Source organism: Canis aureus, chromosome 1 (assembly GCF_053574225.1).
Source record: "Canis aureus isolate CA01 chromosome 1, VMU_Caureus_v.1.0, whole genome shotgun sequence".
In the NCBI taxonomy this organism is placed as follows: domain Eukaryota; kingdom Metazoa; phylum Chordata; class Mammalia; order Carnivora; family Canidae; genus Canis; species Canis aureus.
This window is the reverse complement of record NC_135611.1, coordinates 104,301,759-104,327,272: the sequence shown is the minus strand read 5'-3', so window position 1 is coordinate 104,327,272 and position 25,514 is coordinate 104,301,759. Positions and strand designations below refer to the sequence as shown.

Sequence of the window (25,514 nt, the reverse complement as noted above, 5' to 3'; positions counted from 1 at the left end):
GCATATTAATGTTTTAAATACAGAGGAGCAATTAGAAAATTGTGAGGATGTGAATAGATTGGTGGCATCGCTCCCTTCCATTGTCATGATAGAAGTCAGCAGTATCTAATAATATCATGCTTTAGTTTCTTAAGTTGCCGCAATACCTAGGTTAACAACCAAGAGATACTTAACACTGTAAGTTAATTGCCTAGAATTACTTTAAAAAATTTTTTAGAAGATAGAACATGGTAAGTGGTAGAGTGAAGAACTTCAGGACTCTTCGACCATTTTTTTTTTTTTTTTTTAAGATTTTATTTATCTTTAGAGAGTACTATCAGGGGGAGTGGCAGGCAGAGGGGACAAGCAGGCTCCTCACTGAGCAGGAAGCCAGATGTGAAACTCAACTTTAGGACCCTGAGATCATGACCTGAATCGAGGGCAGGTGGTTAATTGATTGAGCCATGCAGGCACCCCTATATGTAATTTTAAACAACGAATTGGGAAGGAAGATACAAATACCAAATAGAGTTGAAGCTGTTTGTCATTATCTTCTTTAATATTATTTCTACATTTCTTACTGTACACTTCTCCATATTATTGCTGGAGGGCTAAGAAACATGATGTAATTGCGTGTGTATATCTAGTTTTACTGGTATCACGTATACGTACACATGTCACTATGTATGCATGTGCATGTGATGCGTGCCTCTGCCTGCCTTTATGATGTGCCCCTTGCATAACTGTGCTCACAATTCTACCAATCTATGGGGGAATGAGTGCATGTACACTGGAATACTGTGGAAAACAAAACAAAAACCACATATCCAATGAGGAGAAATTTTGCAAAGATTTATTTATTTGAGAGAGAGGGAGAGCACGAGCAGGGGGAGAGCAGAGGGAGAGAGAGCCACAGGCTGCCTGCTGAGCTGGGAGCTCTTTGCAGGACTCAATCTCAGGACCCTGAGATCAGGACCCAAACCAAAGGCAGACACTTATCAGACTGAGCGACCCAGGTGCCCCAAAATGTTAGAATTTTCTTTCGTTCTCCAGGCAAAGCTGAGTCGGGTCACTCTGGAGTCATAGCTCATGAGCACAAAGGGGCTAAGAAAAGGAAAACACATAGTAAAGAATGCAGACATGCTCACCATCAACCGACTTGAGGTATTTAAAAAAGACAGACAAATCTGACAAATGGATGAGAGGGCATAAAAAAATACAAAGGTGCTCACCAGGACCAGGATGCTTTGTGTGGCTCTGGACTCCACAGAGGACCTGGTGGAGTGCCTGGTTGTGTGAATGTGTTGGACCCGCTGCTTGTGTCTGTACAGGATGGAAACCATGGAGCCGCTGGCCCAGAGCATGAGCCCCAAAGCTAAAACGTCACTGAATGAAAGCCATGCTACAAACAGTGAGGCTATGAGTTTATGGTAAAATACTGAAGAACAGTATCCATAATCAGTTTTTCTCGTGATGTTTGCATCCATCCACTTGCCAATCACAGAAAGAGGAAAAATGGTGTTTATCAATATGTTCAGGATCCAGCACACAGTGGTGGAGGGGACAATGTATCTGGGAGCTTTCCCTTTAAGCACTGCCCACATGGAGTTCTGGGGGCTAATGGTGATGGCCTGGAAGACACTCAGGAGGCAGGTGCTCTCCATGGACACACCCCTGGCCACTCTTTGAACAAAGAAAAGAAGAATGCATCTAAAATCCTGGGAGTAATATTTCAACCCAAAAGCTGCCATGGTCTGCGGGACTCCTTTAGTGATAATGACCAAGGAGTTGGCTATGGTTAGGTGCCTGAGAATCAGGTCCGTGCACCTTGCCCTGCACCCAGTAAAGTGGAGGAGGAGATAATGGCAAAGAAGAGAGAAGTTCCCCAGGATTCCAAGGATAGTCTGTGATAAGAAGACCATGCCTGCCACCAGATCCCCGGTGGCCATCCAGTCGGTTCTCAGGGACTGATGCTCCTCTTCAAAGCCATTGGATTCTGTGTGGTAATTGAAGGCAGGTACTACATTCAGAGTGTCAACCAAATCCCAAGATGCTCCATTTACTATATTAGCTCTATCTTAGGTATGTCTAAGGTTATGGTTTTTGTCTTTTATTAAGAGTTTTTTTTTTCAAGAGTTAAATATATAACCTAAAGAGAAAATGTAAAAGAGATCTCCATGAAGAGCATATACGTGGGAATCTCTGATTCTTCACAAAGCTATGAGGCACACACTACTGTCAATTTAATTACAGAGAAAAGGCAATTACAAAGATCAGGTAAATAGAAGTTAAATGACTTGTAGAAATCCCTATGCTGGTTAGGGGCAGAGTGGGAACTTGAAAATGCCTGGTGCTGGGAATAAACACAGTGCTTTGAACCACCTAGCAACACTAAAAAGGTAGTTTCTGGTGTTTGTCAGATAATTCAGATGTATCTTTAGTTTCCTTTTATGTTTGGTTTTAGATTAGAGGTAATGTCATAATTTTGATTTTAAGAGTTTCTATTTATATATAGAGATTTATCCTATAGGTCTATGTCAGTTATGAAAGAAGATTTTGAAATCTTATTAAATGCAGATGTATGGATTATAGTTTAATACCACAGGAGTCTGCCCCATAAGGAGCAGATTTAATAAAGGGAAGAATGGCTTGATATAAAGAAGGGGGTAGAAAGATTTGTTTGCTTTTATGCCAGGAACAAAAACACAATGGCATTTATCACAGGAAACTTTGAAAAAACTCAAGCCATACCCTGAAATACAGGACATGAAACAACACTGCATGGTTATTAGTGTAGAAAAAAAATGCAAATGATTATTCTTTTCAGATCATATACTTATTTACTTATTAATACCAAGTTCATAAAATTACTAGCAATCATGCATGGTTTTTGAAAACTATTAAAATGTAAGAGACGTGCAAAACTCAATCTCTAGGGATGAAATTGTGTCTATTTTAGAAATTGCAATAGTAGATACTTTGAATCAATATTGGAATATTTTTAAATCAAATATCCTAAGATACTTTCAATCCTGACAGCTATTGCCTGAAACTCAGTTACCTTTTCCTTAATCTCTCCCTAGCCTCAAGAAGTCCTACTACAACCTACAGACCACAGGTGCATTCAGTACAAGCACAATTACTGTCTCCATTAATTGCATCAGACAGCCAGAGCTAAAGAAAACGTTTCTATTCTAACAATTGTAACTTGAATACACTGATTCTGTACATTACTATATGGTACACATGGATTCATCTGGCTATTACAAGTGTGAAAGTGTTAACAAGCACAATTCTGGGAATCCTGAAACTTAGGCTAGGGGTCCTGTGAGGTAGACAGAGTAGCAGGTCTAAGGACCAAAATAACAGTCATTGTCAATGACACAGACATGAGCATAGGAGCCATCATCACTGGGTGATATGAAGGACCTCATCTGCCTTGCTTAGCTTAGCTGATGCCCCAGGAATTATTTCTCCTTCCAGTGTGGCTCTGACATTGGACCGAGGTCAAACCCAGAAGCAGCACCTTTCCTAAAAGAACCACTTACCCAGACTTCTGATAGCCAGGCTTTCATGGTAGACTCTGCATCTCTGGTTGAAACAGAAACCACCACCTCCTTCCTGCTGTGAGGACAGTGAGCTGGCCTGAAGGTGACACCAGCCGCTGCAGGTGCCAAGAGGAGGCAGCCAGACCCTGAGATATGAGATCAGGATCCTGTGACCTCACCTCCCTCCTCAACTGCACTTGTCATTTCTCCCACAGCGGCAATCAGAGTGCGGTCTAGGACAGGGAATGTTTCTAGAAATCTTTTTCCAGTTGATAATTACAGCTAAAAAAATCAACCAAACAAAACAATTACATGTTGCCTTTCAGCGTCTCCCATGAGAACTCTGGAGTGTTTGAGAAAGGCTCTTTCTTCATGGTCCCTACAGGCAGATGCTGGCAAACTTTGGCTCCTTTGAACACCATTATCCCAACACTGCAACAAAGTGGGCAGGAAAATCTGTGGTCTGACAGGTGAGGAAGCACATACATGTTCCCTGCATTTGCAGAGAACTTCCATAAGAAGTCATTTTGCCAAAAAAAAAAAACCACGCCATTTTCCTTATCTTCAGACTGTCATATGCACCATGTGTAAGCTATGAGCATAGACAACAATGACACATGCATCACCTGAGGATTTCTGAACAGATACAAATGAAAGCAGTGCGTGACGTGCTTTTCACGTTAGAAATCACTGATTTGCAATGACTCGGTTGCAATGTTGAGTCTTCTGCATAAATCAATGCCAATTACTATGGATCTTTTGTAGGAAAGTAAACAGCTGTATTGACCCCTCACTGGTGATAGGAAGTAGAAACAGAACAGTGTCCTCATAAACTATGAGGGTCAAATTTGTTAGAGGCAGATTTTACTACTTTCAACTATCAGTGACCCAATGCAACTTACTTAAATCAAGAGCAGAGGAAGATTACCATAGTTCTAGCCACTTAAATTTTTCCCGGAATTGTTAACAATAAGCACCAGTTGAAATTCCATTGAGTAGGATCCAGGCACTCCCACTGCTCTTGAGAGAAATCTGTGGCCACATCCCTGATTGCCAACTGTCCCTGAAACAAATAATACTTTTACCTAGGGGATATTGGGCAGAGTTCTTAATTTTACCTAAGATAGAGTTAAAAGCACTGATTCTGACTTAGGTGAGTGGCCTGAGTTACACATTGAGATGATTACTGCCACAAAATATTCCCTGATTGGCACCTCGGGGGCTCAGTGGAGCATCTGCCTTTGGCTCAGGTGGTGACCCCCGGATGCTGGGATTGAGTCCTCGGTCAGGCTGCCAGTAGGGAGCCTCCATTTCCCTCTGCCAAAGTGTCTGCCCCTCTCTGTGTGTCTCTCATGAATAAATACATAGAATCTTAAAAAAAAAAAAAAAAATCCTGACTTTCAAGGACAGTAAATTAGGATATCAACATAGGAATACATATATATCTTTGGATACTTTATTTATATCATCTATAAATTGTGTATCTTGGGAAGCCTGGGTGGCTCAGCAGTTTAGCGCCGCCTTCAGTCCAGGGCCTGATCCTGGAGACCTGGGATCTAGTCCCACGTCGGGCTCCCTGAATGGAACCTGCTTCTCCCTCTGCCTATGTCTCTGCTTTTCTCTGTGTGTGTGTGTGTCTCTCATGAATAAACAAATAAATAAAATCTTAAAAAAATAAACAGGCTTTCCTGTTTTTTTTAAATAAATAAATAAATAGTGTTCTCTCTCTCAATGGGAAAGTCATGGTGTTTACTTCTTTTTTTTTTTTAAATCTTTATTTATTTATGATAGTCACACACAGAGAGAGAGAGAGAGAGAGGCAGAGACATAGGCAGAGGGAGAAGCAGGCTCCATGCATCAGGAGCCCGACATGGGATTCGATCCCGGGTCTCCAGGATTGCGCCCTGGGCCAAAGGCAGGCGCCAAACCGCTGCGCCACCCAGGGATCCCTGGTGTTTACTTCAGAAGGTACTTCTCAAAAATTTCATATATACAACCATGAACTAGAGATCTTGTTAAAATACAGGGTCTGATTCAGTTCTGGGGTGGGGCATAATCTCTGCATTTAATAAGTAAATTCGTTTAAAAAAAGGATAAAGTTTATTTTGTTGATCATTTGGGAGTTCTATTTCAGAATGTCAAGATACTTGGTGCATATTAATATGATTGTTATGCAGCAATTAAGAAGAGTGTGTCTGTGACGTGAGTCTGGATACGATGGAAATTTGCAGGACCAATGCCTAAATGATTTAGATCCTGCACCCGAAAAAGCAACTATCTCCAAGTAGACGAAGATGACAGTCTTCATTTCCCAAACAAACTCTAAGCAAAGACAAAAAAGAGAGGGGACTTTCCAGATTAAACATTATGTTTCATGCACATCTCTGAGTAAATCACTCAGGAACCATATTTTTGGCAAAGAACAAACTGTACTGACTTGAAAATTGAATTAGCTTCACAGTGGAGGAATCTGGCAGAGAGCACCTGAACCAAGCAAACGAAGGTAACATCAGCTGAGGTAGAACATATTGATATCAGGTCCCAGCACACATCACTGTCATGGTATTGTTGGAAAAATAAAATGAACTGTACCCCGCACCTCCAGCCTGCACCAGTGTCTCCCTGTGTCACCTGCTTTGGACCTCGGTCACCTGGGCTGCACATAGACCCCAGCTGCTCCTGCTCCACCATCAGTTCCTACAGATGCACTGTCTCCTGCAAATACTCCTCCTGACAGAGCTGCTGCTCCTACCACCCTGTGAGCCCAGCCACGTGTGTCCAGGGCTGCATCACCAGGAGGCATCCGGCAAGTACAGCTGCTGTTCCTCATGTGGGGGAGAACCTGTTCCAGATGTAAACAAAGCAACATGCACAGAACTGCAGTTTGAAAACTTTTTTTTTTCATATTACCCTGATCTGTTTGCACATTCCTGTTTCTACGAAATACATGAATTACAATAAAAAGTATCTAACTTGTAAAGAAAAAAATAATCTGAACCTAATCATGAGAAAACATCAGATTTACACAAATTTAAAGCCACATTTAGCTTCTGAGTCCTATAATTCCAGTGTATTTAAATAGTGTTTCTGTAGCAATCTACATACCAAGGTTCTCTTTTTCAGAAAGTTCTGAATTATTTTAGACCCCTAATGCCATCCTGATTATTTGTGCATTTTCTTATTTTTTTTAACTTTTAAGTGGGTTCATAGATCCTAACATGGGACTCAAAACCATGAACCTGAGATCAAGACCCTAGCCCAAATCAAGAGTCAGACGTTTAACCCACTGAGCCACCCAGGTGCCCTTGTTTGCACATTTTCTAATCCTGGTCCACACAGAGCTGATGGAGCATCCAGATGGAGCCTATACATTAATGTTATCCCTGTCGATAGCCCAGAACCTGAGCCCGTCCTCAATCTGGGTATTGACGCAACCAGACGTAGCTCTATCACAAAGGGAATATTTCCAATAATAAGGCCTTTAAATCACAGGGGGAGTTGCTCAGGACATAAAGGCAGCCAGGCTGGAGAAAGTTGAGAGGAGGCTTTGGGACACAGGGGAGAAGTGTTCTAAAGACCGAACCCACACTGTCATGAGATAAACAGGAAAAAATAGTAGCTGAAAACATGCATGTTAGACAGGATCACCAGAGGTGGAGAAGTAAATGTTTGCATGTTCCAAATCCATGGCCATTCACCAGCAAAAGAGAACATGGCTCCTGACCCAGGACACATTTACCTGAGAACCTGCCTATAGCTTTCTCTTCCTTCTCTAGGCTTCTTCTGGAAGTGAGATTATGTGGAGGAATAACATATGCATCTGGAGAATGTGCCTTCAAGATTCCAGCAAAGCCCCTCCACCTGCTCCCACTACATCCCAGGCAGAAGGGCCTTGAAATGCAGAAATGTGCCTTGTTGGCTCCATTGGTGGAGCATGCAACATTTGATCTCAGGGGTCATGTGGTCCATCCACATGTTGGAGGTATAGTTTACTTAAAAAACAGGAAAAAAAGGTCACCCTCGCGCTGACCTGACCCCTGCAAACCCACCTATGGCAGACCCTGTTACCTCCCCTGGGACCACAGCCTGTAGTCAGCTCTCCTAAGCGTACCTGGGAGTCTTCATGCCCCTGGTATACCTACAATCACCTGGAACAGGTAATTAAAGCAAAATTGGTATTCCTCCCATCCAATAGATAGACTGGGCCAGGGCCACAGGTGATAGTCTTGAAGTCATTAGGTACTAGGGACCCACGCTAAGAAATGGTGATTTTGCAGGTTTGGAGTGGATCCCATGAACTCGCAGCTTTAGCAAGCAAGGTTCCCTATTTTGCTGATGCTGCCCCCCCAAGACCCCATATCAGTAGCATGAAGCCAGAGAAAGCAGACACAGCACACAGGAGCCCCTCATAGCCACCACCTTCACACTAACACTGTTGGTGTGTTAGTGTTAGGGAAGAAGGACCTGGAAGGTCATAGTGGTTACTTTCTCCCCAAAGTTTCCAGAAGACTTGAGAAGTCAGTAACATCTGAGCAAGTCTGTATTTGGACAACAACGTGCAGACATTCATTGATGTAATGTTTATTGACCATCTACCAGATGCTCACATGTAGCTAATGGTGCACTGTGTCAGGAACCTCACAAGCATGATATGAGTCAATCCTCAAACACCCCGGGCATGGGGCACTAGGTGTCCCATATTCCCATAAGGATTTAAATACTTGACCTGGACTTTTCTATCTCTTCTGCTTACCGATCATTGGTTTAAAAAAAATTGTAGGGAATAGGACTAAATATGGATGGATGAGTGGAATACAGAAAGAAGAGTGGAGTAGTACTTCAGAGAGAGTTTTTACTTCTGTATTTTTTTATTTTTATTTTTTTATGTATTTTTTTAAGATTGTATTGATTTATTTGAGAGAGAGAGAGAATACCAGTGAGGAGGAAAGACAGAGGGAGAGGGAGAAGGTAGACTACCCACTGAGCAGGGAGCCCAACAGGGGGCTCAAGGACCCTGGGATCATGACCCCAGAGCCAAAGGCGAGATGCTTGACCAGCTGAGCCACCCAGGCACCTCACACTTTTGTATTTATATTTATTTTTTGTAACTTGTGTAGCAACTGCTGCATCTCCAGGTATGGAAAGCAGGGTGCTGGCCATGAAAAACATTGCATTGAGAAAGGCAAAAATTTCAAAATACATAGTCCTTTCCTCCCATCTGTCGGTTTTAATTCACTTGTTTCTGTAAATTCTGAGCACCAGACCCAGAGAGACAGGAGGAACAGTCTCCAAAATGCATTTCCTCTGCTGTGTCCTGTGAGGGGCAACACCAAGGCAGGGCCAGACCCCAACATGAGGGGGACGTGGCCGCCCTCTGATGCCCCTGGGCACACTCAGCTCTGGGAATGCACATGGAATTTAACACAGACAATTTGAGGACTCTGGGGCAATCCTATTAGAGACTAAATATTCTATTCTTAATGATATAAAAACAATACAAATGATAATAACAATAACGTCAGAAAAAACTCTTCTGGAGGTGCCTGGGCAGCTCAGTTGGTTAGGGTCCAACTCTTGATCTCAAGTTAGGTCTTGATATCAGGGTTCTGAGTTCAGGCCCCATGTTGGGTTCGACACTGGGTTTGGAGTCTCTTTAAAAAAAAATGTTCTGTCTGTGATGATCCATCGGGGCAACCCAGGAACTCACAAGACAACACAGACAGGGAACTGGCCCAACTGAAGCACAGTCCTCCTCATACCACCTCTTCCTCACATTGACTCCACAATCCTGAATTCAGCAATGTAGTCACTTGTTCCAACCTAACAATTCCTGGATAGTAGACTCTTCATCTGTTTATCTTTTCTTTTTAAAGATTTTATTTATTTAGAGCAAAAAAAAAAAAAAAAAAAGATTTTATTTATTTATTTATTTATTCATGAGAGACACAGAGAGAGAGGCAGAGACATAGGCAGAGGGAGAAGTAGGCTCCCCATAGGGAGCCTGAGGTGCTATTTGATCCCAGGACCCTGGGATCATGACCTGAGCCAAAGGCAGGTGCTCAACCACTGAGTTACCCAGGTACCCTCTTCATCTGTTTTTCTAATGACATGACACAATCAGTTTCCATCTATTTGCATCTCATAACCCTGACACCAGACCTAAGCCAGAAACACAAGCATCTATCAGATGTCCCAGATACTCCTCTTTCTTTTTTTCTTTCTTTCTTTTTTTTTTCTTATTTATGATAGTCACAGAGAGAGAGAGAGAGAGAGGCAGAGACACAGGCAGAGGGAGAAGCAGGCTCCATGCACCGGGAGCCCGACGTGGGATTCGATCCCCGGTTTCCAGGATCGCGCCCTGGGCCAAAGGCAGGCGCCAAACCGCTGCGCCACCCAGGGATCCCGATACTCCTCTTTCTAAGAGGTGGAGATTAATTCACCTTCTAAACTTACCGAATCACTTCCAATAAATACAGAATTGGAATAGAAACCAATTTTACAGTGGAGAACCTGCAAAACACCACCAACACTTGACAACCAAGTGATCAAGATTAACATCACCAGTGAAAATTAATGGTTAATTGCATGAATTCCCTGATGTGATGTGATGTGATGTGATGAGATGTGAGCTGTTTTCATAAAAATCTATGAGCTCGGTCTAATCAGAAGACAACATCAGACAAATCTAATTTCAGAGGTATTCTAGAAAGGACTTGACCAGTAATCCACACACCTGTCAAGCTTATAAAAACCTAGGAGACAGAGAATCTAACAGAATCTGACAGAGAGGGGCACCTTAGAGGCTCAGTTGGTTAAGCGTCTGCCTTTGGCTCAGGTCATTATCTCATTGTGCTCTCTGCTTTGTGGGGAGTCTGCTTTTTCCTCTCCCTCTGCCCTTCCTCCTGCTGTGCTCTCCCTCTACCTCAAATGAATAAATTTTTTTAATCTTAAAAAGAAGAATCTGACAGAGAGAAGAGGAGGGTGGAGATACACGTTGGCTACATCTAATGTGGTATTCTGTATTGGATCCTGGAAGAGGTAAAAAAAAAAAAAAAAAGACATTTGTGTTAAAACTGATGAAATAAGAATAAAGTCTACAATTCAATTTATACTGTGATGCCAGTGTTGGTTTCTTGGTTTTCCAGCATGTACCATGGTAATGTAAGATGTTAATAACAGGGAAAATGAGATGAGAATTCTCTGTATGTTCTTTGCTACACTCTTGCAAATTTAAACTGATTCTAAAGTAAAAAATTTACATTAAAATTGCAACTACCTATAATTTAATTACAGGTACTTACATTACATGTGAAACAATATCTACTGTTTCTTCTGAATACATCCATTGGCTCCTTTGGATGATTTAAAAAGCAGGAAAACTCGTTAAACAAAATAGATTCAATAGTTTTGTGTCTTAGGTCTCCAAATTGCTACTCTTCTACTAATACAAACTTGAAGACTTTCTTCATACTCTTGTCTTCTCAAATTAGAGATGCAGACACCCACCCTGAAATCTGCTTATTAACCAACCAGTTGGCATCAAGACCAAACCCAGAACTTCTCTTGCTCTCTCTCTCTGTCAAATAAATAAATAAAATCTTTTTAAAAAAAGAAATCTCTGTCTTATTGAAAACTCAGTGTAAAATGAGACTGTAATTTTACTGAATGAAGATTCCTTTAAGGATGATAGCATAAGCAGCTGAACGCAGGGCAAACCAGACGGTTTATATTTTTCTGATGAGGTGAGAGAATTGTGTATTTCTTCCTGTACATACAGAGAAGAATCTGGATGCACAGTGGTTGTGATTCAAGAGAACAAAGGGGCAGGCAGTTAGAAAACATGCATTGATTAGGGTGGAGGTGTTTATCAGTCACCAACTGGTCTTGTGAGAAATAGAAAAATATATGCAAATGATGGAGGAGACGGTGTAAAAAGACACAAAGATGCTCACCAGGAGAAGGATGCTTCGGGTGGCTCTGATCTTGGGGGAGGATTCAGAGGACACTTTGGTCCTGTGAATGTGTTGGACCTGCTGCTTATGCTTGTGCAGGGTGAAACCATAAACCCACTGCCCCAAGTTATGAGTCCCAAGCACAAAACATCATGGAAGGATACTAATACATATGGAGTAAGTCTGTGTCTTTGTCATGAGATGTAGGAGCACAGTATCTGCAGTCCATAGTTTCTGAAGTGTTTCTATTGTTCCATTTATCGCTTATGTACCCAGGAATCATAATATTTAGCTTTATGTTCAGGATCCAGCAGAGGATATTTGAGGAGCCAATGTACTTGAGAGCTTTCCCTCTCATCACTGCCCACCTGGAGTTCCAGAGGCTGATGGTGATGGCCTGAAAGGCACTCAGGAAGCATGTGGTCCCAATGGACACACCCCTGGACACTCTGTGAGCAAAGAAAACAACTTTGCATCCAAAGTCAGTGAGAAAATATCTCAATTCAAAAGCTGCCATGATCTCTGGGATTCCTCTGGAGAGAATGTCCAAGGAGTTGGTTAAAATCAAGTGCTTGAGAAGCCAATCAGTGGACTTTGACCTGTATCCTCGGAAGTCAAGGGACACATAATGACAGAAGAGTGAAAAGTTCCCCAGGATGCCAACGACTATTTGGAATAAGAAGATCACAGCAAATTTCACATCCATTAAGGCCACTCTGTCATTTTTCAGGGTGCAATGCTTCTGTTCACGAAGAGAAGACTCCACATGAAAACATGAGCCGTAGGCTGACTGTTTGTGGATAATAAATTCAAAATTCTCCCTCTTGCTACTACTTTACCCTGAGAATTTCTTTCAAATACTTGTTTATTTTGTTTTTTTTGTGGAAGGAGCCAACACATCCATCGACAGATGAATAGATAAGGAAGATGTAGTGTGTATATATATATATATTACTTAGCCATCAGAAAGGATGAATACATACCATTTACTTCAACATAGATGGAACTGGAGGGTAGTATACTGAGTGAAATAAGTCAATCAGAGAAAGACAATTATCATATGGTTTCACTCAGTTGTGGAAAATAAGAAATAGTGAAAGAGACTACAAGGGAAGGAGGGAAACTGAGTGGGGAAAAATTATTATTTTTTTAAAAGATTTTAATTTATTTATTCATGAGAGACACAGAGAGAGGCAGAGACACAGGCAGAGGGAGAAGCAGGCTCTATGCAGGGAACCTGATGTGGGACTCCATCCCGGTTCTCCAGGATCACGCCCTGGGCTGAAGGCAGCGCTGAACCGCTGAGCCACCCGGGCTGCCCAGTGGGGAAAAATTAGAGAGTAAGACAAACCATGAGAGACTCCTAATTCTGGAAAACAAACAAAGGGTTGCAGAAGGGGAGGTGGATGAGGGGATGGGGTAACTGGGTGACAGGCACTAGGAAAGCACTTGATGGGATTAGCACTGGGTGTTATACTATATGTTGGCAAATTGAATTTCAATAAAACATTTTTAAAAATATACGTTTTGGGGCACCTAGGTGGCTCAGCAGCTGAGCCTCTGACTTTGGCTCAGGTCATGATCCCAGGGTCCTGGGATTGAGTCCCACATCAAGCTCACTGCAGGGAGCCTGCTTCTCTCTCTGCCTATGTCTCTGCCTCTCTGTGTGTCTCTCATGAATAAATAAACAAAAAAAATTTTAAATTAAAAGTAAATATAGAGCAGCTCCAGTGGCGCAGCGGTTTAGCGCCGCCTGCAGCCCGGGGCGTGATCCTGGAGACCTGGAATCGAGTCCCACATCGGTCTTCCTGCATGGAGCCCACTTCTCCCTCTGCCTGTGTCTCTGCCTCTCTCTGTGTGTGTCTCTATTAATAAATAAACAAGAAAAATATTTTAAAATAAATAAATAAAAATATAAAAATACACTTTTTTATTTTATTTTATTTTAAAATACACTTTATTTTAAGATTTTTCAAATTTAATGTATTTCCTTAAATAGTACTTCTTTAGTCATTCTTACTCATGCTTTACCTATTGTAATTTATTTAATATTTATAGGTGCATATGTTTTACAGACAAGGAGAATTTAATTAAAATGAGGTTATATGACTCATTTAAATATTGCAATGGTCAGGTTGCAATAAACTTGGTGTTTACCATCATGCTATACTCTCATAGCTACCTAATCATACCTTTTTTTTTTTAAGATTTTATTTGTAAGCAATTTCTACACCCAACGTGGGGCTCAAACTCACAACTGAGTTCTTATTCTCAAGAGTCGCATGCTCCACCAACTGAGCCAGCCAGGTGCCCCTGCCTGGTTGTATCTTCAAATAATCCACATATATGCATGCATACATTGTCATATTTGAAATTTATTTTAATTTAGGTTTGGTTGTGCCAATTTCTCATTTTTGTTAAAGTATTTGTTCCATTGACCAACCGCACTTGTGAATGAAAATGAAAACATCGGGCAGCCTGGGTGGTTCAGCAGTTTAGCGCCACCTTCAGCCCAGGGCGTGATCCTGGAGACCGAGGATAGAGTCCCACGTCGGGCTCCCTACTTCTCCCTCTGCCTGTCTCTGCCTCTCTCTCTGTGTCTCTCATGAATAAATAAGTAAAATCTTTAAAGAATAAAAAAAAGATGATGAAAACATCTTAATTAAGACCTGAATATCATCCATGAACAAAATGGATTTACCAAATATAGACCAATGGTAGTAGAGCAACAGAAGTAATTATATAATTTTTTTGCCAATGGAGCCCACAACCGAATCCGGGGTCTGGGACCCTTATCAGAGGAGCCTGCTTCTCCCTCTCCCTCTGCTGCTCCCCCTACTTGTGTGTGCTCATGCACTCTCTCTCTCCGTCAAATAAATTCTTTTTTTAAAAAGAAATTATTGTGTAATATTTCATTTTGCCCTAAAGTATGGGATTTGTAATTTAAATAGAACATTTAGAGATAGATAAAACTTTGACAGTAGGATCTAAATTACTCCTCATTAGAGAACATGCAATTAGCTGTGATTTTTGAAAAAAAACTGAAAGTAGTTAATTTGAAAAAGATAATAAAATACAAAACAAGCACACAAAATGGAATCTCAAGGCATGATATCTTGTGCATTGAATAGGAGAAATGAAAAGATGAACCTAAAAATGATGTTAGAACTTCAAAAATCAAATATCAGAAGACATTTAAGCTGAAAATTGCTGAAATCCTTAATTTTTCTGCTCTCCAAATCCCTCACATGTTAACTTACCTTTTCCTAAAAGTCTGCTGTCCTAACTTCACAGAGGAAAATCATCCTTGCTTGATCAACAGATTACAAATGTTTTGGGGAGAGACATAATTACTATCTCCACTAAATGCCTCAAGCATAAAAACAAGGAAAACAATTATAGTTCTGCAAATGCCATTGAGATATGAATGATGTACCCACCATCTGCTTCAACGTGGATGGAACTGGAGGGTATTATGCTGAATGAAGTAAGTCAGTCAGAGATGGACAATCATTATATGGGTTCACTCATATGGAGAATATAAAAAAAATAGTGAAAGGGATTATAGGGGAAAGGAGAGAAAATGAGTGGGAAAAATCAGAGAGGGTGACAAAGCATGAGAGACTCCTAACTCTGGGAAACGAATGAGGGGTAGTGGAAGGGGAGGCGCGGGGGGATGGGGTGACTGGGTGATGGCACCGAGGGGGGCACTTGACGGGATGAGCACTGGGTGTTATACTATATGTTGTCAAATCAAACTTCAATCAAAAAACAAACAAAAAAAAGAGTCGGACACTTAGCCAACTAAGTGGCCCAGGCATCCCTAGAAATGTATTTGTATGTGACCATGGAAACACGGAGAATGTGTGAAAAATAACAGGTCAGAAAGTTATTAATTACCTGGGAAGAACAGAAGCAAAGAGGAATGTGTAAATAGCATAACGAGATGATTGAAAGGATGGTTATCAAAAAATAAAATAATATTTAATGCCTTAATATTTTAAAAAAAGGAGATATGAATGATGAGATTAGCTTCATGAAACTCATTATCATATGCACACAACTTTAATGAGGTAACCGTATCAATCGTGTCAATGTCTCTGTGGTTTCATGATGCAGGTTGAATAGCATATTAATTTCTGAGCTGCAGTCTTAAGGACTGTAAATATCAGACTCTGTTACCACTTGCAACAAGCACCAACAATCGCTGTCAGAGATGCATTAAACTATGACAGGAGCAGTTAGCATCCTGTTGGGACCTCAGACCTCCAGTCCATTCATAACTCAGCCTATGCCTCAGGAATTATTGTTCCTACAGGTAGTTCTAATATCAAACCAATTTCTACACAAGAATAATCCTCCTTCCAGCCATGAGGACCAACCCAGATGCAGACCCTTATACACCTCACTCCCTCACACATTATGTCACTCGGCCTGACATAGAAAATACTCACCCAGGCTTTCCTGCTGACAAGATGTGGGCTCAGTGGGACAGCCATAGCACCTCCTGCTTGTGTGCAGGAGGTAGGCAAAGTGGAGATATGGGTTTGTGATTCTGTGACCTCATCTCCCCACAGAATTACAATTATCACTTCACCTGTGGTTTCAGTGACATTGCAGTTGAAAGGCAATTGAGACTACTTTTTAAAGACTTTCTGCCAGATTCCAATTCCCAGAAACACTTATACGTTTCTGGCAAATAAACAAGTTTAGTGTGTGGGAGAAACTTCCTTTTTCATACAACACCTGAAGCAGACAGAGTCTCAGGTGGGGTGACAGAAGCAGGAAATGTTCTGACCTGACAGAGGAGGGGCTGGCAGTGATTCACATGTATTTCATTCCTGTGCTTCCCTAAGAATCCCACTGACCCCTCCTGCAAAATAATTGTTTATTTCTCACTAGCCTACAAAATAGGGAAGGAGATGGGAGGACCAGAGAAGGACTCCTTAGGAAAGAAAGAGCAAAACAAAGAACATGGTTTTTTTTTTAATTTTTATTTATTTATGATAGTCACACACACACAGAGGCAGAGACATAGGCAGAGGGAGAAGCAGGCTCCATGCACCGGGAGCCCGACGTGGGATTCAATCCCAGGTCTCCAGGATCGTGCCCTGGGCCAAGGGCAGACGCTAAACAGCTGCGCCACCCAGGGATCCCAGAACATGGGATTAACTAGAGATGCTTCACGTGACTCAGTGCAATTGCTTGAAAAGTCTCATTGATGTGGATATTTCTAGGAATATATATTTTATGAATATTGACCCAAAAAGAGATACAAATTCTTTTTTTTTAGAGATACAAATTCTAAGCTGAGCCATATTTATAGAATAAATGGCAATATTTATAAAAGAGGTTCCTCATAAACACAGCACCAGGTCATATAATTTATCAACAACATCCTACTACTCTTAAATATTAGATAAATCATTGCTATTTAGACCATCCAAAAATATTGAAGAATGATATTTCCCCAAAATTTTCCAAAATCTTTTTTAAAAATATTTTATTTATTTATTCATGACAGGCAGAGACATAGGCAGAGGGAGAAGTAGGCTCCCCGTGAGGAGTCCAATACAGAACTTGATTCCACACCCTGAGCTAAAGGCAGATGCTCAACCACTGAGCCACCGAGGCATCCCTAGTTTTCCAAAATCTTACAAAGATAACCGCAAATATTTCACAAATCTCATAATTGCCTAGGAACCCAAAATTATGAAATAGACTATTTGCAAATATTGCCATAAAATACTATGGCATGATCAAGTGCAGCTTATACCTACATTTATGGATAAAAAGGCTCAATATTGTTAAAATGTCAGGTCTTCTCAAGCTGATCTGTAGATTCAATGAAATCCCAATGAAAATCCCAGGAAATTACTTGTAGGTATCAACTAACTGATTCTAAAGTCTATATAATGGAGGCATCAAGCTCAGAAAAGCCAGCCCAATTTTAAAGGAGAATGAAAAAGTCAGAGGACTGACACATCCCAATGTCAAGACTTAATATAAAGCTATCTTAATTAATGTAGGTAAAATAATAGGCATATAGATAAATAGAGCAGAACAAGGAGCTCAGAAATAGACTCACACAAATATAATCAATTGATCTCTTACAAAGGAGCCAAGGCAATTCAATGGGAAAAAGGTACGTTTTTCAGCAAATGGTGCTAGAACAAGTGGACATCCACACCCAAACAAAAACAAAGTAAATCTAGATACAGACCTTATATCCCTCACAAAAGTTAGTTCAAAATAGATTGTAGACTTAAATGTATAACACAAGACTTCTAAAATCCCCAGAAGATAACAGGAGAAAATCTAGATGACCTTACATTCTATGATAACTGTTTAGGTACAGTACCAAAGGCATAAGCCATGAAAGAAATAATTGCTAAGTCAGACTTCATTAATTACAAACTTATGCTCTACAAAAGATACAGAGAATGGGAATAAGAAGACAAGCCAGATATTGGGAGAAAACAAAAGACATACCTGACAAAGGAGTATGATCCAAAACATACAAAGAGCTGTTAAAATTCAACAACAAGGGATGCCTGGGTGGCTCAGTGGTTGAGTGTCTGCCTTTGGCTAAGGGCATGATCCTGGAGTCCTGGGATCAAGTCCCACATCAGGCTCCCTGCATGGAGCCTGCTTCTCCCTCTGTCTGTGTCTCTGCCTCTCTCTCTGTGTCTCTCATGAATAAATAAAATCTTAAAAAAATAAAATAAAATTCAACAAGAAGACAACTTAATTTTTTAAATAGGTGAAAGATTTATTTGTTTTTTTTTAAACATTCACTTTTATTTTTAAACATTTTTATTTATTTATGATAGTCACAGAGAGATAGAGGCAGAGACATAGGCAGAGGGAGAAGCAGGCTCCATGCACCGAGAGCCCGATGTGGGATTCGATCCCGGGTCTTCAGGATTGCGCCCTGGGGCAAAGGCAGGCGCCAAACCGCTGCGCCACCCAGGGATCCCAGGTGAAAGATTTATACAGACACCTCACCGAGAAGACATACACATAGCCAATAAGTATATGAATAGATGCTTGTCATCATACACCATTAGAGAAATTGCAAACTGAAACGGTGAGATACATTAAGTGTCTGAAAGTGACACCATCAAACAGTGGAACAGCAGGAACTTGTGTTCACCATTGATGAGAAATGCAAAATGGGATAGCCACTTTGGAATACAGATGAGAGTTTCTTACAAAACTAAATGGCCTCTCACATGATCCAGAAATCTGACTCCTAGGTGTTTATTCACATGAGTTACACATTTATATCCACACAAAGTTCTGCACACAAGTGTTTATAGCAGCTTTATTCATAGCTGCCAAAAGCTGTAAGCAACCGAGATGTCCTTCAGGAAGTAAAATAAGTAACTGTGGTTCATGCAGACAGATTCTATTCAATGCCAAAAGGAAAGGAAATGAGCTATGGACCCCTGAAAAGAAATGCAAGAACCTTAAATAAATACTTCTTTAAAGATTTATTTAAAAAAAAAAAAGATTTATTTATTTATGTGAGAAAGAGTTGTGGGCAGAGGGCGCCTAAGGGTGAGAGAGAATCCTCAAGCTGACTCCACACTGGGCTGACTGTAGAGCCTGACGCAGGGCTACGTCACAGGACCCTGATATCATGATTTGAGCCAAATCCAAGAGTCAGCTGCCCAACCAACTGAGCCACCAGGCCCAGGTAGATTTTGCCTATTATGTGCATATACTAATTGGACACACTGGCAGGAAATAGGTGTGAGGAATGCAGTGATGGTGGGGTCTTCCATGATTCCTGAAGCACTGGAGGAATAGCCATTTGCAGGGCTGAGTCATAAAGTCATGTTGTTTACATGGAATGTTTTGCCTGTCATTCTCAAAGGAGTAAAATGTGTATTTCCTCAATTCTCAGAGGTATTTTAATATGGCTCTACATTATTCACATTATAAAGCTGGTACAAAGTATTAAAGATTAATAATGGAAAAACAAAAGAATGAGTTTGACCTAATATATGTTAAATATTATGCAAGAAAAACAGAGAAACATAATTTTAGTTCTGTGAAATACTTAGAAATATTCACCACAGGGACCCCTGGGTGGCTCAGCGGTTGAGCGTCTGCCTTTGGCTCAGGATGTGATCCTGGGGACTCAGGATCAAGTCCCACATCAGGCTCCCTGCAAGGAGCCTGCTTCTCTCTCTGCCTGTGTCTCTGCCTCTCTCTCTCTGTGTCTCTTATGAATAAATAAATAAAATCTTAAAAAATATATATTCACCACATATTAGACCACTAAGCAATATACATAGATGTGCTTATGTATTCCATCAATCAATACACTGGAAAATTAGAAATTAAATAAAATACAGTACAAATCACAATAATGAGCTGCTTTAATCATAAAGCTCATTATATATACGTGTGTATACACACATATACACACATAAGTATTCTACTTATTTGGGGATCCCTGGGTGGCTCAGTGGTTTAGTGCCTGCCTTTGGCCTAGGGCACGATCCTGGAGTCCCGGGATCGAGTCCTGTGTCGGGCTCCTGGCATGGAGCCTGCTTCTCCCTCCTCCTGTGTCTCTGCCTCTCTCTCTCTCTATGTGTATCATAAATAAATAAATAAATATTTTTTTAAAAAAGGTATTCTACTTATTTGATCAGTTAAAAAAATATAGAATGTGGGTGGCTGAGTGGCTCAGTTGGTTGGGCATCTACCTTTGGCTCAGGTTGTGATCCTAGGGTCCTGGGATTGAGCCCCACAATGGGCTCCCTGCTCAGAGGGCAGTCTGCTTCTCCCTCTCCCTCTGTCCCTTCCCACTGCTCCACTCATGCTCTCTCATTCTTGCTCCCTCACTTTCTCTCTCTCTCAAAAAACAAAAAATAAATCTTTATTTATTTTGAGCCACCTGGGTGGCTCAGCGGTTTAGTGCCACCTTCAGCCTGGGGCCTGATCCTGCAGACCTGGATTCGAGTCCCACATCAGGTTTTCTGCATGGAGCCTGCTTCTCCCTCTGCCTGTGTCTCTGCCTCTCTCTCTCTCTTTCTCTGTCTGTCTCCCATAAATAAATAAAAATCTTTTAAAAACAAATTAATAAAAGATATAGAAAAAAAAAAATAAAAAATAAAAGATATAGAATGTATTTTTATTTTTCTATTTTAATTCTTATATTTTAGGGGCACCTGGGTGGTTCAGTCAATTGGGCATCTGTCTTCCTCTCTGGTCTTCATCCCAGGGTACTGGGATCGAGCTCCACAACTATGTCCCAGCTCAGCAGGGAGGGTGCTTTTCCTTCTCCCTCTGCCACTCCCCTGCCCCACCCCTGCTAATGCTCTCTCTCCAATAAATAAATTTGAAAAATAATAATTCTTATATTTTAGCTACATCTTTTGAAAATTTTCTGAATGGAACATAGTAAAATATGTTTGATTTAATGGGAGTAGTCTATTTATGTTCAATATAATAATGCATAATTTGGGATTGGATTTACCAATTTATGCTGTGCTGCCCTTCATTATCTCTGTTTATGCTCTTTGTTTTTCTATTTAACTTCTATGTGTTAATTTTTTATTAAACACTTCTGTATTTCACCCCTTTTAGTTTGGAGGTTGTATATTTAGTATCTCTTAGTATCAAACCTAGAAACTACACCATACTCTGAAAAACTGATCACAAGGCAGTTATTTGATACCTCTCAACTCCACCTGGAAAGTATGATGACAATCTAACACGAACAAATTGAACTTATTCCAAAGTTTTTTTTATTGTTGATCTGTATTTAAGCCTTTATTGTAACACTCACATGTCCTAAATGCACAGCTCAATGAAATTTCACAAGCCAAACATGCCTAAGGGGACATAACACCCAGTAAGAAAAAAAAAAAAAAAAAAACAGAATATCATCAGGCTCCCACAAAAGCCATGCCTTGCCACTTCCAAGCTTCTTTCCTTGAAGAATTACCATCACTCTGACACCTGAGAGTATGATACCATGCTCTAATGTGGTAATGATACCACATTAACTTCTCTCTTTTTGGCTTTTTTCATCCCTTTACGTTGTTATCAGTGTGGTCACATGTTTCCATGGGTCATTGCTGTCTAAGATTCCATTGTGTGAATATCAAAAATTAATTTATCTTACTCTCAGTGTTCATGGATGTGGTCTTCATTTGGGGTTTTTAGGAGTGGTTTTAGTATGTGAATTCTAGAACTTTTGGTGGCACGTATGCAAACTTTTGCTAGGGATATACACATGATGGAACTGTTGGACTGTAGGTTTACGTCTATCCAACTTCATTAGACACTGTGAAATATTTCTCAAAAATTATTTTATAAAATGGGGTTCATAAGCACCAGCAGTATGTAAAGTTCCTGGTTTATCCATAACCTACCAACACTTACTCATGTTTGTCATGTTTACTTTAGTCTTCTAGTTAGTGTGAAATGGTTTCAGGTGCTAGTTTTATTTGCATGTTCTTGATTACTAAGAAACTTGAATATCGGGACACTTGGGTGGCTCAGCGGTTGGGCGCCTGCCTTCAGCTCTTCCCATGGTCCCAGGTGGAGTCCCGCTTCTCCCTCTGCCTTTGTCTCTGCCTCTCTGTCTCTCTCAGCCTGTGTCTTTCATGAATAAATAAATCTTTAAAAAAAAAAAAGAAACTTGAACATCTCTTCATGTGTGTAGTAGACTTGACATATCCTTTTTTAGGTGATTTCCTTAATTTTTCTGTTTTTTGTTTTGTTTTGTTTTTGTTTGTTTTTGTCTTTTTATGTTGTCCTTTTCTTGTTTGTGTATGCTGGGTACAAATCCTTTCTTTGTGGGCTCATTCTCTCTGGTCATTTAAGATCAACTCTTAATTTTAACATTATCTGTCATTTCCTTTGGCATATTAAGTATTTTGAATTTTGCAGAAATCTTTTCTATTCTAAAAGCATAGAAATGTTGTTTTCTTCTATAAATGCAGTTATTGTTCTTTAAAACTTAGATCATAAAAACACATTCAGAATTAATTTGTTGTTGTGGGAGGCAATCAATATTATTTTATAGTAAGGCTAGTAATTTGCAAGAGATAGCTTGACTTTGCTACAGCCCCTATTCTATCCAGCACAACATCCTCTGCTACAAGAGTGATTCACAGACAGCAGGCTCCTCCATGGAGGTCAATATGTGGGTTTCTCCTTTTCTTTCTTAGGTGCCCTCCCAGAGATGCCCAAACATTCTGCTACAGCAGTGAGGATATGAGCCAGCCTCACTTGCCCCTAAGATAGTTCGGTCCCAGGACCCATGAGCTCATGACCTGAGCAGAAATCTCAAATCCCACTCTCAACCCACTGAGCCACCCGGGAGCCCCTAATTGTTTTCAAGCAATAGATTGGTGACCTAAATTATCAGATTCCTCTCCAACACCCCCCCCCCCGTTCTTGTCCCTTGACGCCACTGGACCTGAACCCCCTGGTGGCTCATCCGCCCCTGCAGGTGGTGGGGGACAGGAGAGAAGTCATGTTCCGGCGCGAGTCGGTATAAAGCTGTACGTTCTGCAGGGCACGGTCTCCATGCCCCCTACCAGCTCAGGTCCCCTGGACTGACAGTTCCAGTCCTCCATCACCTAAATAAGCCTTTCTCCTTATCTGGGCTGCAGATTATCCCTGCTGGAGCCCTCGTCTACACCGGTCCCCGACGAGGTGCCAGCGCCCTCTCTCGTCTCCACCCGCTAGTAACAGCAGCTTCCGACTCAAACCTTTCCAGCTTAGGAGGAAATCATCTCAGCTTCCAGTCTAAGTGTCCACAGCACTAAGCTTTTACCCTAAATTGTTGAAAACATTGAGGTAGAACAGGCAGGAGGCAGCCCTCCTCACTACGCCAGAGAAACACAGACGGATCCAAACCCGAAGAGCAACTTCTGTTCGGCAGATTCAGAAACGCCCAGAGAGCTGGGCACACAGTAGGCCGAGGCCCCGCCCCGGGCCCCGCCCAGCGTGGCCGTTACGCAATTTCCGACCGACCCCGGAAGCGGATCCGGAGAAGGGCGGTCTCACTGCTGAGGGACATTTTGTCCTTCCGGTTCAGACTTGAGCGCAGCTGCTCTTCCGTCGGGAGGCGTCTGTACTTTTTTGCAGGCCCCAGGCTCATTCCGTGACCGAACTAGTCGTGGTGTGGCCGGGACAACGGGGTCCCAAAGACACCAGCTTCCGGGAGGCCGACCCTTGAAGACAGCAAAGGCTGCCTCCAAAGTGCCAGAAATACTCCCAGGCTTATGAGGAAAATGTGGCGGCCAGGTGGGTGGGTGAGCTGTGCAGGTAGGCGACGGAAGCCAAATCGATGGTGTGTGTGAGTCAGTCATGGGGGACTTGCTGGCCCAGGGGGGTTTCAGTTCCCCTCAGGGGATGCTTTGCCCGTCAGATCTTCACCTGAGCCGAGTCCAGCTGGAAAGAAGAACCCAACTAGAAAGTTTGGGGTCAAAATGGAGGTAGCGGAAGTCCTCTTCCAGTGGTGTGTGCCCCACTGGAAAGGATTTTCCCCATCCCTGTATCTTCAGATTTCATTTAAATTTGATTCCGAATTTGTTGGGGGTTTTTTTTCTTTAATCCCCAGTGTTTTTCCTTTGAATTGTACAGATGAGATCTCGGTGATCTTTTAATAATTACATATTGAAGATATTCTTTAGTATATGGTAAATAATTTTACAGTATTTTTTAAAAGATTTTATTTATTTATTTGAGAGAGAGAGAGAACACAAGCAGAATGAGGAGCAAAGGGAGAAGCAGGCTTCCCACCAAGCAGGAAACCCCACCCCAGGCACTATCCAGAGACTCCTGGATCGGGACCTGAGCTAAAGTCAGACTTAACCGACTGAGCCAGCCAGGCACTCCTAAAATATTTTATTGTATATTTGCTAAGCATATTGGAGCCCTAGGGCTGCTATGACAAAATAAAACAAATAGGGTGGCATTAAAACAACAGAAACGTATCAACTCCCAAGTCCTGAGTGTGGAGGGTGTCGGCAGGGCCATGGTCCCTCTGAAACCTGGAGGGAAGAATCCTTCCTTGCTTCTTCTGGTTTCTGGTGTCTGTGAGCAGTGTTTGACTTCCCTGGGTTGTGGTGCATCATTCCAATCTTTCCTCTTCACAAGACGCATGTCTCTTTGTATGGAGTTCTTTATACAGGGACACCTGTCATATTGAATTAGAGGCCTTCTCTACCCCAGGATAACCTTATCTTAACGAATTATATCAGTAATGATCCTACTTCAGTAAGATCACACTGGGGTATAGGAGGTTAGGACTTAACCACATCTTCTTTGGAAGAGGGCACAATTCAACTCCTGAAAGTAAGGATGTTGATTGTCTATCTTTTATATTAACCATCAAAAATTAATTTAGCCAGATCACCTAATATCCAGCAGCCTTTTAAAAAAATTATTTATTCATGAGAGAGGCAGAGATATAGGTAGAGGAAGAAGCAGGCTCCCTTTGGGGAGCCTGATGCTGGAGTCGATTCCAGGACCCCGGGATTACACCCTGAGCCGAAAGTCCTCAACAGCCTTTTTTTCTTCCCTTATGTTCTGTTAAATACGTTTTTCAGTTTTTAATCATACCTTTATTATGTCCCCCATAAAATTTTATGGCTTCTTGAGGCTCCTGTGTGGCTCCATTGGTTGAGCATCTAGACTCTTGGTTTATGCTCAGGTTGTGATCTCTGGGTCATGAGATCAAGCCCTACCTCCAGCTCTGCACTCTGCACTCAATGCAGAGTCTGCTTGGGATTCTTTCTCCTCTCTCTCTGCTCCTCCCCACACTCACATGCTCTTTCTCTTTAAATAAATAAATCTTTAAAAAAAAAAAAAAAACCTAATGGCTTTCTCGCACAAATCTAGAAACGCCACGTAAGAAGGGGTCACAGTATATTTGCTGATGGGAATGCAAGCTGTTTGGTTTTTTTGTTTGTATTATTTAATTACTGCTAGTAAAGAAGAAAGACTGATGTCACTATGTTCGAGATTTGCTCTGTGTTCTTGTAGGGGCCCAGGGCAG

General features: G+C 41.4%; 1 protein-coding gene and 1 pseudogene across 1 annotated transcript; both read right to left on the bottom strand.

Annotated features, from left to right (window-relative positions):
• Nucleotides 1–977: 977 nt before the first annotated feature.
• On the bottom strand, nucleotides 978–1,956 carry LOC144324671 (vomeronasal type-1 receptor 4-like). The gene has a single exon (XM_077916041.1). It carries the CDS (start codon nucleotides 1,926–1,928, stop codon nucleotides 978–980), a length of 951 nt encoding a protein of 316 aa, XP_077772167.1. The 5' UTR covers nucleotides 1,929–1,956.
• Nucleotides 1,957–11,251: 9,295 nt separating this feature from the next.
• On the bottom strand, nucleotides 11,252–23,612 carry LOC144307982 (vomeronasal type-1 receptor 4-like; annotated as a pseudogene).
• Between the last annotated feature and the right edge of the window lie 1,902 nt (nucleotides 23,613–25,514).

Bases quoted from the DNA above. Each gene is read 5' to 3' on its own strand.
- LOC144324671 (XM_077916041.1), bottom strand. From the start codon at position 1,928: ATGGCCACCGGGGATCTGGTGGCAGGCATGGTCTTCTTATCACAGACT.